This window comes from Condylura cristata, unplaced genomic scaffold (assembly GCF_000260355.1).
Source record: "Condylura cristata isolate star-nosed mole 26May11 unplaced genomic scaffold, ConCri1.0 scaffold00030, whole genome shotgun sequence".
Taxonomy (NCBI): Eukaryota; Metazoa; Chordata; class Mammalia; order Eulipotyphla; family Talpidae; genus Condylura; species Condylura cristata.
Window position 1 is genome coordinate 12,594,055 of NW_004567131.1, and position 15,921 is coordinate 12,609,975.

The 15,921-nt window shown below is 40.5% G+C and overlaps 1 protein-coding gene across 1 annotated transcript in view; it reads right to left on the reverse strand.

The window, feature by feature from the left end:
* The window catches only part of IL2RA (interleukin 2 receptor, alpha), a 58,380-nt gene extending 44,086 nt beyond the window's left edge, over positions 1 to 14,294 (reverse strand). The window contains exons 1-3 of the mRNA XM_012731260.1: positions 14,247 to 14,294; positions 13,945 to 14,140; positions 12,066 to 12,125 (exon numbers count right to left, since the gene is read on the reverse strand). Coding sequence (XP_012586714.1) covers positions 12,066 to 12,125; positions 13,945 to 14,140; positions 14,247 to 14,294 — 304 coding nt within the window. The remainder of the gene's footprint in view (positions 1 to 12,065; positions 12,126 to 13,944; positions 14,141 to 14,246) is intronic.
* Between the last annotated feature and the right edge of the window lie 1,627 nt (positions 14,295 to 15,921).

Here is a 15,921-nt window from a genome sequence, read left to right on the forward strand (position 1 = left end):
GAACTACTTTGAGCGGGAAAAAAAAAAAATCCCTAAGCAAGTAGACAGTAAAGCCTCACTAATAGCTAGTGGTGTTTTTGCCTTGACGTTTACAACGACATAGTCATGACAACAGTGCACCATGCTTGAGCGAGTGAAGTACCTTGTAAGAGTGGAAATAACCTACAGACAGTGTCAGCCTTTGGTACTTTGACATGCAAAGGTCTCTCAACCCAGACCCTGGTGTGTCTATCTGCAATTTGGAAACTTTTTCATTCAGAAGTACCTTATCTTGACTGTGCTTTTTAAAGTAGAACATCTTTTCAGAATTCTTAAGGTAGAACTGGAAGGGGTTCTCCAATAATGTTCATTTAGAGGTGTCTTGACCCACTTTCTCCTCCCTGCAAAGTTCAATTTTTTCCTAATTCTTCTCTCCATTGACTGCAGATGACCTGTCCCACTTCCCTGAGATGACTCTATTTTTGACATTTCTATTGAACAGTTGGGCAAGAGGGATCTGGGTAATGAACTTGAATGACTGCTATGTTAAAGGACAATGTGACCTAAGGTGTCTCTAGCAACGACAGGGCTTGACTGCAATAAGAACATCCACAGAAGTATCCAGAATTCTCAAAGCTTTGGCCAAAAACTTTTCTCTGAGATGAGTGGGTTCACGTGAAGGCAGTGTGGGGCACATTAACAGCTTGTTGTAAGTGTCTTAGATGGGCATATTAATGAAGTCACTTCTTTTAGTGCCTCATCTTCCTCAAATCTAAAATTGACGATGTATACAGCACTATCTAGTTAGGGCATGCTGTAATGCTGTATTATAGAAGCCACTTTTATGTGGCCAGATAATACTTACTTTCACCAAACACTTTGTTTGATTAACTCCCTATGTTGATTAACATCCTATTATATCCTGAAGATAAGGAAAGTAACAGTAGTAATAACACTTTGAGACCCAGAGAAGTTCATTGATTAAATGTGAAGAGTTAAAACAGTTTGTCTTTTAGTGATAAATGTGAAGATGGGAAATTCCAGTGTGGGCAGTAGTCTTTACAAGAAGGGATAATTAGATAAAAATATCATCTTAATGGGTTTCCACTTTTTTTTTTTTTTTTTTTTTTTTTTTTAGTCTAGGGCATGAAAATTTGATCACAGAATTCCTAGAATGAAAGACAGATGATCAAGGCACAGATAAACTCTCAGAATTTCCACAGTTCTGAGAAAGGTGCCTTTAATAACCTGCCTTATTGGTAACATCAGGAGAACTCTCTTTTTAACCACATCCCAGCACCCAGTAATATAGAGGCTAAACACACCCACGTTGACTAATATACCCCCTCTAGCCCATCACAATTTTAAGTGGTGGCTTTGGAAATTTTCAGAATGAAAATCTGCCTTATGAATCAGCTAGAAATTGTGTCTGTTGACAATTTAGTTGACTTTATTAAAGACCTCTCACTCCTGAGAAATAGCACTATTTAAAGATTGGACTCCCCTTGAAAAAAAAGAAAATCTAAGATGAGATTATTTCTTATCCTGAAGTGTCTCTTTTGCCATATTTTGATCCCTGAAACTCATCTCACTTATTCTCTTTGGCCATGAGGTCCTCATTTGCCTTTTGAATGGACTATTTCAAGATCTTCACACTACAAGTATGTAGGGCTTTTTTTTTTTTTACATAGAAGAACTGAGATCTAGGCCAGAGGTGAGGGAGTGTGGTGAGAGGAGGATTCGCCAGTGGCAGAGTGGGGAGCAGAGCAGGCAGATTTACTGAAATACACTGCTGTGGGGAGCAATGGGCGAGACAGGAGAGGTCTGCTGTGCCAGGTGGCTTAGCTATCTGGCCACAGAGATGAAAGCACTGAGACAACCTCTAGGCCACTAGGGAGGCCCCAGTAGAGGTGTATTGAGAACTGAGTGGATTAAAGAATCCATATGATATTTTCACGAGTCTAGCTGCCAGCAAGACCAATCACATCCTTAGATAAATCACCAATGGCAAGTCACCACTCAAAGGTACTTGAAATGTGTTTCTCAGTGATAGCACATGAACTATAAAGACCTGGCTGTTCTGGCTGGGACCGACCTCTCTCTGGGACCCTGATGAGGCAGAAATCACATAGACACGTTCTATTTTAATTCCAAAAAAAGTTCCTGCACTTGGATTAGTTCACAGCCCAACCTATCTTGGCCACTTCCCCCAAACAAGCAAAAAGACACTTTATATGTCTTTATATGCATCATCATGTTTCACATCTTTCTGCAGCCAGTTAACATTATTATATACTAGAAATTAACAATATGATACTATACACTGATATCTGTCTTCCTGGGTAAACAAGGGAAGAAATTATTAGAAAATTCACACTTGATAGAAAGGGTGGTTTGAGGTAGAAGTTGGTGGTTTCTTATTTCTTAAAAAAAAAAAATCTTTGACTAAACTCACTTGAAAGGATGAATGAAATTCAAAATTTGCATATGTGTATAAGTACACATACATATGTACACATGTGCCACCAGAACATAAGAATAGTGTTTTCAAAGTGAATGTGCTTATATTTTCTGAATTTCTAAAAAGTTGTACACAGAAGGAGCTTCCTCTGTATTATTTCCTGAGGTAATAAAAAACAAACCATACAACTTTTATGACAGCTTAAATTATCCAGTTATATATATATATATACATTACTGACACTTCAAGCATATTAACCTGGTCTCACATTCTTTTGTATTCTCCAATATCAGGTGAGTGGAAAAGCAAATTGGATAATAAAAGAAAATTTCATAAGGAATCTGCTCATTAGCATCCTGTTAACATTCAAATATCACACCCTGTTCTTCCCAGAATTAACTGGCCAAGACTGATTGACAAAGATCCCAACATTCCAAGCTCTGTTTTATAGATCAGGGGCAGTTGAAGTATTAAATGGGGCCCTAAACAAGGGATGGAAGCCAGGATTCACCTCCTCTGAATTTTTGACATCTAAGCCACTTGAGTGACTAGGAGCGGTAACATCCTCTAGGCTTCCTAAGACTCATGAGTCCTCTGCGTCCTCTTACCTGTCACACCTGCCTGCACCATGATCAAGGTGAAGAATCCCCACATCAGCAAACGCGGCTCCATCTTCCTGGCACCTGGGATCAGCTCCGGATGAGATGGCCGTGAAGAGGTGACTCTCTACCAAGTGCTGTCAGTGCCGTATTTACATCCCGGTGGGAGCATGGGAGGATGAAAGGATCAGTCTGTCTGAGCTGTCATCCTTGCTGGTCCATCAGTGACTGTGACAGTCAGAAGCTGGTCTCGATGTAAGGCTGATTTGTTCAGCCAGGAAATCGTGCCTCACACTCTGGGCTTAAATATAGGAAGTGGTTTTTAACCAATTTTTTTGTTTTCAAGTTCAATTGCTGGGAGGTGTGGTCTGGGTTGATAAGAAATAGGATTGGGCTTCATTTATAAATTGTTTCGGGTCCCTGGGAAGAGGGAAGGGAGAGTCCCTTGCTGTGAAGGAGGGTGAGCAAGCACTTTTTGTCAGTGGTCTCATTTAGTGTTTCATAAACTGATATTGTGTTTAAAGAAGGTACTCCCCCAATCTTGTAACTCCCTGAGATGGAGGAGCAAGGCTATACCAAAGTGTGGACAAGCATTTTGACCATAGAAGGACAAGTCAAGTGGGCACAGGATTGGGTCTCCAATATTCAGGTAACTGAAAAGAAAGCGGCATATCGGCCCATATTTGAAATTTATGAATATTCATGATTATATGCTATGACTAGTATATAATCAGTACTAGCCATAATCATTTTGCCCTAAAGTCCTGGGTTCCTAAAAGTGAGTTGTCTGTTTATGAGATATTTGCCTCCAGATTTGTCTTCCTCTTAAAGGGCCATGTCCTACAGGTGGGCTTTGATTTAAACTGTGGACTTTAGGGTAACATTAAATCTCACTTCCTTGTTTAACATCTGAGTTATTTTCTCATTTTTCACAAAAGATTAGATGATGTTTTGCTATTTGGAAATTCATGTCCCATAGCAAATCATCTAGTTATAGTAAAACACACATTTAAAAATATTACACAACAAGCAAAGATAGACAAAAGGAAGATATCTAAGCACACTCTGGCTCCAACGTGTACCATCCCACCGCTGCCTTTTCGGCAGAGAGACCTCTTCTAAAAAGAGCCCTGGAGTTCTGCAAATGACCTAGGAGTGGTGTCCACGCTAAGGACTAGAGTTTGCAGGAAGACTAGTAAACGAATTCCTTTCTGGGAGTGGTGTACTTTTTAAAAAAATTACAATATTTTCTCTTGATCCAGTCAGGCATAATGTCATTGCTAGTGCTAGAAACATTTTCAACTATCTGGATGAATAGAGCAGTTCCTGTTAGCCTCAGTTCTCAAGCTGGAAGTTATTGGTGGCTATCATATAGCCATATAATTCTAAAATATATATTTATTTTTATTTATATATGTATACAATAACTCAGGTACAGACCAGAGGTACAGGGCAGGGGGTAAGAGGATTCTCCAGAGACAGAGTGGGGAGCAGAACAGGCAGATGTACTGAAATACACTGCTGAGGGGAGCAGCCGGCGAGACAGGAGAGGTCTGCTGTGCCATGTGGGTCAGCTCCCTGGCTGGGGATCCAACTCAAGCTGCCAGTGATCTGATAGCACTGAAACTTAACCCCTATTACACCAGGGAGGCTCCCATCATCATATATAATTTTAAAAAACTATAAAAGTATAATACAAATATTTCCCCCCACACACACAAAACATGTTGACATATGTTGCTCCATCACCACCAAATACTCTACTGTTCACTTCTGACAAATGAGGACTTTTTGCAACATCTTTCCAGGCATCCAGATAAGGCGTTAACAGCCTTATTACCACTCAGTCCTCAGACCCATGTTTCTCCAGTTACCATGACAGCCATAGGATGAGGCTAGGAACTGGTTGTACATTTAGTTGTCTGTGTCTCTGGCAGGTCCCATGACTTTTTTCATTTTTTTATGGTGTGACATGTTTGAGGACTACAGGCATGATGTTTTGTAGTTTATCCCTCCCTTTGGATTTATTTATTATTTCCTCGTGATTAGATTCAAGTTTTACCTCTTCGGCAGGACTAATACAGAAGTAGTGAGGTCTTACCATCACACCTTTTTATGCCATTACTGACCATGTTCACTTTGGTCCCTTGACTATAGGGATGTTTCCTAGGAACTTCTGCATTAAACTCTCCCATTTATAAGTATTTAGTGATGAGATGTAAACATATCATTACACAGGGTCAGAATTTCAGTGTGTTTGTTTACTTTCTCTTATCCTAATAGAGCATTTTATTCTGTGGGTTATAATCTCTTATTGCCATTTATTCCATTGCCCAGATTGTTGCAATGTTTGTCCTTTGAGAGTCTATTCAACCTGATGTCTGTGTCTTTTGACATATCTCCATCATTCTTTCAGTACTTCCTCACTTTGGGGACATAAAAAGATTTTCCAAGTTCATCTGATACTTTTTCTGTCTCTGCCATAGAATCAGCAGTTTTTCCCAAAGAACCCTGGTTCTTTTACTTATTTATTTTGAGGTTTTAAAATTTATTTTATTGAAATATCATTAATTTTCATCCTTGTCAGTACTTTGTAGGACTGATGTATGGTCACCATAGCACTTCCCCCACACTGTCCTTTGTGCTCTCCTCCTCACCCTCTACCTCCTCCTCCACTTCCCCCTCCCCATCCTGGGTGCCTCAAATCTATGGTCAGCTTTCAAGGGTTGGTTTTGTTGTTGTTGTTGTTGTTTTTTAAAGACTTATTTATTTGTTCATACAGAACTGAGGTACAGGCCAGAGGCTCAGGGGCAGCGAGAGGATTCACCAGTGACAGAGTGGGGAGCAGAACAGGCAGATCTATGAAGTACACCACTGAGGGGAGCAGCAGGTGGGTCAGGAGAGGTCTGCCACACCATGTGGGTCTCCTCCAGGGCAGGCGGGAATCGAACTCATGCGGAAGTGGCTTTAGCTTCTCAGTGCTGTGCTTTAACCCGCTGCGCCACCAGGGAGGGCCCTGTTGTTGTTGTTTTAAGATTTATTTATGCATACAGAGCTGGGGTACAGGCCAGAGGTGCAGGGGCGGTGAGAGGCTTCACCACAGACAGAGTGGGGAGCAGAACAGGCAGATTGTCAAAGTACACTGCTGAGGGGAGCAGCGGGCGGGTCAGGAGAGGTCTGCCACGCCATGTGGGTCAGCACCTGGGTGGGGATCGAACTCATGCTGAAGTGGCTTTAGTGTCTTAGTGCTGTGCTTTAATCTGCTGTGCCACCAGGGAGGGCCTCAAGGGTTGGTTTTAATGTTTATCTTTGTCTGGCTCTTTGGTTTCTCTATATTCCACATACGAGTGATCCATCCAGTCTTCATCTTTTTTCTTCTGGGTTAATTTGCTCAGCATAATCTTGCTTCTTTTAGCGGAAAATGATCTTTAGAAATCCAAAATGTGCTCATTGCAATTGTGGGGGCTCTGCTCCCAGGCTCTCCCAATGGTCAGAGTATGTGACAGATGCATGTACACACATACACACACACACACACGTGTGCACACACACTCCTTTCACACTCTAGATTTACTTCTTTATCTACCTATACATACTGAAAACTGTAAATTCACACTGATATATTCCAAAATCCCAGTTTCACTCTAATACCACAGATTGACATTCTAGTTTTTTCTTTTCTATATTTGTAACTATCTTCCCTCACAGTAGGAAATTAGGTTTCCATTTTCTCTAGTTTATTTGTTTTTAGCTCACTCTCCTTTATGCTCCTAATCCTCCATTTCCTCCCCAGCAGCTGTTTAGGGTGTGAATCCCTATTCTAGTCTAACCCCAGTCTCAACAAATGGCCTCCTCACCCAGATCACACTCTGACACCCTTATCAGGCTGAAATAAGCAGCTCCTCTACCCACCATGGGTTTCCTTCTGACCCTGCTTAGGTGACAGGCCATCATTCTGGACCATTCTCCGGGGGTGACATCTACTTGTTTGCATTCTGACGCCCCACATCAGGCTCCCATAGCCCCCACATGTCTACCCCTCAGACCCCAACCTGGCTCTGCTTTCCCCATTCTAGAAGACCTTCCCATGACCACACCCTCGCAATGCCTTTGGGCTGGGAACCCGGCTTGGGTCATTGTCCCACTTATATTGGAGCACCGCAGCCCTGGTTTATTGCCACCTGAAAGCTTTAGGATTTGGATTGTTCATAAAGATAGGAATAGGAAAGTGAAGAAAGGCCCCATTCAAGACCAAGGCCATAAAAGGAAAACGATGCCAAAACTTGGAATCCTGATAAGCATGAGCAAACTTGTGAAGAAGAGCAAATAAAGCTGTAATGACCTCTGAGCTTCCTTTTTTTTTTTTTTTCCTACTTTAGTAGATCTTAGGAATTAACATTTCCTATTGGAAAGTAACAAATACTTAAATTTCATGAATACCTTCAGTGTCATATTAGTTTCTTATTTTTTCCATGAAGTTAAAGTTAAGTTAAATGGTGGTTATTTATACATTTTCTGATATCAAAGAAATGTGGACAAGGACTCATAAGTACATATGGACTAAAGTAGATGCAAAAATAAAGCCCAGAAATTAAATTGTTGCTATATAAAATAACCGAACTTTGTATCAGGATTTTATTTTTCTTTATAACACAACCTCACCTTTATCCCTCATAGTCAATTAGAACAGCTAACTCCATTCTATTTTATTAGTAACAAAATAGTGAATTATTAACAAAACATTAGATATTTTGTATTTTATTATTGAGAATGATGTAAAATGATTAAAATAAAATAGTCATGTGGGTATGATTGATTTATTTAGTTAATATTTAAGTTATTAATTATTAATTAACTGATTTTTATTATTGTTGCTGAGTTAGAGCTTCATGTTTGAATGTCCTTATATCCTATTCTGTATTATATTGGGGAATGGAAGAGTACAGCTATTGTAGACTACTCAAAAAAAGCATGAGATGATTTACCTTGGGAAGTTTACTTCTCAACTTTTAAGCATATGTAAGTTGGATTTTGTTTTGTTTGTTTTCACTTTGAAATGTTAAGAGTTGCTACTGGTTCAAGTCAGTCCTGGTTGGAATAAACCATATAAAATTATTCTTATCATAATGAACAGCTATATACCAGAGACATTTTATGGAGGTAGAGTGGGGAATGGGATCAAAAACACTGGGGGGGAGGGAAATGCACTGGACTATGGTGATGGCACACAGGTGATTTGGTGATGGGAAGCCCAAGGGGATTACAACTGAGATGGAAAAAGGCACAAAATAAAAAAATAAACTATATAATAAACTATTATATTATTTAAAAAGTTAAAAAAATTATTCTTGTCACAGAGCCAAGTCAACATGATTATGTGATATAGAGGCTGGGTATTCATGGTGCTCAGACTTCTATCTCGCCCCCTGCTCCCCTCATCAGTGTACTTCCATCAGTCTGCCTGTTCTGCTCCCAGCTCTGTCTCTGGTGAATCCTCTGACCATCCCTGCACCTCTGGCCTGTACCCCAGTTCTACGTGCATAAATAAACAAATCTTTAAAAAAAATAGAGCCTGGGTATTCATTAAACTGAATAATAATACAAACATGTAATGAAATTAAAACTCAAGTCACATCACTAGAACTCTAGTAAACTAGAGACTGATAAATGAACAGAACAGTTAATGTGATGGACCTGTTCACTGAAATCATTTTTCCTTTCTTTTTAGGAGAATAAATAGAATACATTCCCTAGGCTTCTCTCTCCAAGTCTGGTTAGTGATGACGTTCTGACCCAAGAAATGTTAATGGAAGTGATACTCAGAACTGCAACCTGATTCGTTTAACTGGGAAACCTGGTTTCTTCTCTCTTGCTGGCTGGAATGACTGTGGCCAGCATCATATTGGAAGTGGGTTGAAACGGCAGCACAGCTCCACCTGGAGCAGCTACCCATGTCGGAACAAGTACCCCAAGTTGTTGTGTAAGAAAGCAGTAATTTTTTTTTAAAGATTTATTTATTTATGTTTACAGAGCTGGGGTACAGGCCAGAGGTGCAGGGGCAGTGAGAAGATTCACCAGAGACAGAGTGGGGAGCAGAACAGGCAGACCGACGAAGTACACTGCTGAGGGGAGCAGCCAGCGGGTCAGGAGAAGTCTGCCTGCTATGTGAACCAGAAAGCAGTAAACATTTTTATGTTAGCTGTATATTATGTCGAGGTTCTTACCCTAATACAGTTGACCTAATGGACAGATCAGACACCATGTGTTCCTGGAAGTGATTTCTCTAGGGGCAGCAGGCCTGCTTAGGGGACGTTCAACGGTTCTCAAATCACATAAAAACAACTAATAATGAAATTGCTTCAGTTGGGGGAGAGGGGGCAAGCCCAGGATTTTGTCATCTAACCACAAACTGTTTTACCTTATCTTTTAAAATGCTATTTTGCTGTAAGCAACAAATCTACTAAAGAGTGAATTGCTATTCACTGTTATCTCTACCATACATGTGCAGTATATTCACATGTGAGCCTATTGTGTTCAAATTTCTTCCTAAAATTGTTTTAAAATTTTGCATAAACTTGACATTTGCATATCCTGACATTTGAAACAAGAATTTACTACTACTTAAGTAGCTATTCAATACCTAGGTAGATTCACTACTTAAAAAAATGGGAGACAGGGTTGAGTCTGTCGAAGGGGTGAGTCTCAGCACCACCATCACAGCCTGAGTTCGATCCCAGCCAGGGAGGTGACCACATGGTGTGGCAGACCTCTCCTGACCCGCCCACTCTCCCCTCAGCAGTGTACTTCGTCGATCTGCCTGTTCTGCTCCCCACTCTGTCTCTGGTGGGTCCTCTCATCTTCCCTAGCTCAACCTCTGGCCTGTTCCCAGTTTTCCTATTCATGGACTAAATAAATAAATCTTTAAAAATAAATAAATAATATTTAAATAATGGAAACAACAAAACAAATATCTTTAAACATTTAACTAATTGTAATGGCAAGATACTTAAATTCATATTAATGAACAGTTCAAGAAATACCATAATACAAAGCTTCATAATTTTTCTGACACAATCGGAGGACTAACTCTTGGTGTTAAGCTGGGCTAATGTAAAACAAATAACTTAATTGAGTTTTGTAGTTAGCACTGAGCTGACCTTTCAGTCTTGAACTTTTTAGCCAATGACTGGCTGTATGATGCAGAGACAAAAGATGGAGGGAGAGGAAAAGAAAGCACACTGTGTCAGGAATCATATATGCTGTCATTGCTGAGGGCCAATATGTTAAAGCTGCTGCCCTTGAGAAACATATAACTAAGATGGAAAGACATGAGTATCACTTCCTCCCAGAGACCTTTTCTAATCCTTTATATACTCACTCTCTCAGCCTTTGCCATGCTGTACTGTAACCCCATATTTATACGCTGTTTCTTCCTCTGGTCTGGTGGTTAATTTTTTTAGGGGTTAGAATCCTTTTGAGAATCTGATGACTATATGGTTTCTGCTCTTGGAAAGATTTAGTCAGCATATAGCCAGTAATTTGGCAGGTGTTTCAGCCTGGTGCTTTGACCTTCAAGTCCAAACTTGCAGTTTAAACATTTCTGTGCCAAACTGTGGATCACTAGAGACAGGCCTGTGGATACTAAGTCTTTGAACTCATGTCAATTAACAAAGTATGTAATATATATAGGAATCTAGCTGTAATAATACATGTATTTTGAAAAATATGACTAGCAGATGTTAAAACAGTCTAAGACTATTTTTTTGTGAAAACTCCTCAACGTTTTATAAAAGTCTTCTAAAAGGAGGAATTTTTAATAAGTGCAGTTCCAATATTTGAGTAGAGGTCTTTTTGTTTATTTGTTTTTGGAAGAAAAGGTAGTTAGACAACACTGATAGATAACTCTAACTTTTACACTGGGTAAAAGTTAACTAAATTCCTCTCACAGGCAGATGGTCAACTACTTAAGTTTAGACTCAGTTAAATTGCTCAGCTCTACCATTAGAAACATTTGATACTTTCTAGACAACACTGTTCATCACATTGTGCAACACATTTCTGACCCAAACTGCCTTATCTTAGTTTGGAGACGATTTTCTAATGATCAAAAGTGATATTAGAATATCCTAATAAGAAGAGCAATAAACATTCAGGAAGGGAGAAGCTACTGGGTTGATAGGATTGACAAAACACTTGCAAGTTGTCCTTGTAGGTCTTGGTAAGTGGAAATTGAAGCACACAACACAGTCTGTGTCTGATCAGCAGTAGAGTTGGGTAGAGAGGTAGAAACATCAGTTGGGTTCAGAATGGGATGGCTCTTGAAGGGCAGAATAATATGTTTGGACTTTAGCCACTGTAGATGTCCAAGCATAATCCCGGTGAGGTCATAATTAGCCTGAGATGGCCTGGTGTGCTGGAGAGAGTAAAGGTACAGAGGAGATTGGAGTTGTAGAGATGCTAAGATGCTCCCCAGGCATGAATAATAAGGAGCTGGATGAAGTGATGCATGCTGGAATAGCAGAATGTCAGAATGTCGTGCAATGGAAAAAAATGCAGTTTTTAATCCCTGGGTAATGGAGATGCAAGCAGAGAATGGTACTTGCAGGCTTTGGTCGAGATACAATTCATTCGAGTTTCATCTTTTCCCAGTAAAGATGTTGATAACAAGGGAATGAAGCCAGCATGGGGGAATGGGAAAGGTTGACAGATGATTAAATCAATGTGTGAGGATGAGGTTAGGCGAGTGGCACAAAGCCACTATGGACAGACAAGAGTGAGTTGTTTGCTTTTGTTCTCTCAGTCCCCCTATACTGGGTGATCCTTGAAGACAGAAACTTTGTTTACAACATTTATTAGCCGGGCTACCCTAAACTTTGGCTCTCCAGTGTCTCCCCGCACATAAAGGAGAGTTTCGGACAGAAATTGTTTCTACTGATCAGAATCTAGATCAAGGAGGAGGAGGGTGAGGAGTAGTAGGGGAAAGGAGGAGAGGTGGTCAGAAATCAGTCATCTTTCATGTCACTTACCGTTATGGTTTGTCATGGTCATTTCAACAATGCCCTTAGGCCCAAATGGCACATACTCTCCTATGAAAAGAACATAAAAGACATGACTCACAAATGATTGAATGCAGAGATAAAAAGCAGGGAGCAGACTAGAGAAGAGGAAGGGGAAGAGGAAGTAGGAAACACAGATGGATGTGAGTCTGGAGTGACTGTGGTGTCCTTGATAGGAAGGACGGGGTCTTACTGGAGACCATGGGTTACTGAGATGAGCATGCTATTGAATCCAATTATTAATATTTTTCAGGCATGGAAACAGTTCTCGGAGGTATGCTTGATAGGTTGGACATCTTGGTACACATTAGAGATACCAAGGCAAGAAATGTTGCTCTATAGGAAAAAAGAAAAAGTGGCTAAATGAAGCTTCAAGGGAAAAGGAAAGAGTGAAAATTATGGAGAACTTTGGGGAAATTATTGCTTAAATGAGACTTAATAACTAATTGGAAGGTAACAGTTTGCTATTTACTTTGCAATGTTAATGCTTTCTTCCAACAGTCCACAAAAATCTTGAGTAAAATTTCCATTTCTTGTTCATGCCTTTTGGAACTGAAAGCTTTGAGGCTTCATTAAAATGCTGAGCACAGTTCTCTTTGAGAGACAAGGACGAGAGGAAAGCCTATTTAGCTGAGAAATCACATGATTTCCCGCTTTCCTACTAATGAGATGGTTCTCTTACCATCTCATTACTTACTAGTATCTCCACCAAGGAAATCTAAGGAAAGGAAAAGGCGAAACTCAGATAAAAGAATTTCACTTATGTTGAGCAGCCCATTAACAAATATTGACCAATCACCTATAATTAAAACATTATGCTTGGATCTGGGGAAGACCCAAGAAATTTAAGATATGTCCCTGTTCTGAGGATATTTATGATCTAATCAAAGAGGAAAAGAGATGGGCCCTTGACAAGGGATTTGATTGGTGGACTCTAAAAGGATCCTTTAAGCATTCAGGCCTGCCTGCCTCACCCAGTTCACCACATGAAAGCAGCCTTACTCTCTCATCTCACATTCTCCTTTTTCTAGCGTAGCTAAATGCTGGGCTGTGACCTCAAAGCCAGATTTCAAAGCAGGGAGAAATCTACTTTCCTGGCTAGTGGCAGCACAAGATGACCAGTACTGGTGCAGAGAACCTGTTATTTACATAGTTGTGCTTTTTCGGTTCAATATGAGATGTTTTCCCAGGCCTGTGGTGCATCAAGATTTCCTGTCCTCTGTCTTTTAGATATGGCCCAGAAATCTCCACTTGAAGTCCCACAATTTAGTCTTTTCTTTTTATAATCACAAAAGCATTTACTATCTCTAAACAGTGGCTTGATAGCAACATTTAAATATAAGAAATTATTTTCAGCATGAAATTATATTTATCAAAAATTGAATAAGCCACATTAAGAAGTTTACTGGAACATTATGGTGGTCTACACTACTACAAAGATGTAAATGTATTCAGTGTGGTGATAATGTTTTACTTTTTTTACAAGCTTTGTTGTATCTTTTAGTTACATTTTCCCAGCTGATCACATCCAAATATCTTTTTATAACCAGGTCTGACATTTTTATACTGCAGGTAATAAACACGTCCCACACTCTGATCCTCAGTGGTGGAATAAGACCTGTTCTCCTTCCAGAGGGTTCTGGTTAGGACAAGCAGTGACCTATAAGCATCCCTGTTGCTCACTGAGACCAAGCCATCCCCAGCCTGAGCCTTGAATCAACTGGATACAGCCATTCAACTACTCCCAGAAATTGTCAGTCCCTTTTGATGGTTTCTACTAATTCCCTTTGGGTTCTCCATCACTATTAGGATTCAGCCGTCTCCAGAAAAATGGTGTGACCTTTATGACCTCCACCACTGACCTTTAGTGCAGGCTGAAGAGCTAGCTGAGTTGTAAAGTCAGCTTGGCCAGCGCCTCCTGGACTTCTCTGTGTTCGTGGGTCGACACGGGTTGGGTGGTGCTTGCCACAGTGCAGCTGCATGGTGTGGGCACTGGCTACGTCCAGGGCACTATAATCATAGGGCAAGTAGCAGACGCTGTGCTGCTGTGGGGTGGCCAGAGACTGGAGAATGTACACCAATCTCCTGCTCGTGCTGCTTGTGCTTCTGACGGCAGGAGATGGGGTCCCTGCATGGCGATTGAGCTCTCACCCAGCTTCGACTTCCACACCGGCTGCCCTTGCTATTTTTTTTTTTCATAGTTCGTATGAAATACTGTCATTGGAATATTCCTCAATCTCATTCAATTCAATGACATCATATATTTTTTTTAATGATAACAACTGAAGATCCAGGACCAAGCCACTTCATTCAGGATGTGGGAGGTGTAAAGGCAAATTAGAAAAGTCCTGCTCCAGAGAGTCCACAATCTAATTATGGGGGCCAGGGAGCTGAAAACCCAAAATACCTGCAAATTCACTTTTCAAGTTGCTCTTCTCCCAAATAACAAATAAACTAATGCAAAAACAAAACAAAACAAACAAACAAACAAAAAACTGGAGCATGTAAGTCTTTCATCCACATTTACGTGGGTGGATGGACAGTGTCTGTCCAGATCCCTGCCTCCCCTTCATTGAGAACTCAATACTGCTTCAGATTTTGCCTTAGTTGGTGCTATGTAAATAGTCTTATTTCTCTCAAACTGATGTTGAGAGAACACTGCTGCTAATTCTACGAAATCTACAGGTGCATCCTGTTATTGCGACAATGAACAGAATTTCTGCAGTTTGTAATTTCCATCAGATTTTGCTACATGGGGCACAGGGGTGCTGTGGAAAGCCAAAATCCACTACGAATCAGATAATTGTTTCCTACTGACATGTCTAGTTTCCAAGGAACTATTTGACTGTAGTGATTTCTCCTGCCCATAAAATACTGAAAGGCGAGACGCTAGCTTGCATGGATTATAAACTGAGCCCTCTGGCTCTCACAGTTACAGATTGATATTATTGAGCTGTTTATGATGGCTATTCCTGCTGAGAGGTTGTCAAAAAGTCAGATTCTTTTACCCCCTTTCTCTTTGAGAACAGGATATATTTCCTACATGGATATCAGTAACATTTCTGTCACCATTTCCATTGTGGCTTTAGTATGGGATGATCCATTTTTATCAGAAGTTGCCTGAAGCAAAAAATGGTTTTGGCCTGGCTATCTATTTAACTTTCTGAGTGGCATCCCTGAATTCTTACTCATTGCTTCCACTTTAACCTTGAAGAATAATAAAATTCCACCTCTCCTTACCTGAAACCTTAGAGTCTTAGGAATGTCCCTAATGTTTTTGAAATTAGGCCCACATTCTACAGCCAGGAATTGAGCTCTCTTCTAGTCTGTCCTACACAATTTCTTCAATATGAATTCTTTACTCTTCTCCTTCTTTTTTTTAAAAAGGTCTATCTATGCATACAAGAGCTGGGATACAGGCCAGACGCATGGCAGGTGAGATGAGTCACCAGAGACAAAGTGGAGACCAACAGGCAGATTTACCGAACGCACTGCTTATGGCAGCAGCAGGCAACAAAGGAGAGATCTGCTGACCCATGTGGATCACCTCCCTGGCTGGGGATCAAACTCAGGCTTCAGTGGCTGCGGATAGCTTCTTAGTGCTGCGCTTTGACCTCCTATGCCACCATGGAGGGCCCTACTCTTCTTCTTTATGCTATCTTTTGGTACAAAAAAATCACCAACTGCTCTCTAATCCTCCAATATGGCCTCCTCTTTTCTGGGTTCTCTCTTCCAAATCCCTAGATCCATATTTAACTATTGTCTTTAAGCTCCAGTTCAAATGCTGCCTCCTAAAGAAAATCTCACTGCATCCTTCCATTGAGAA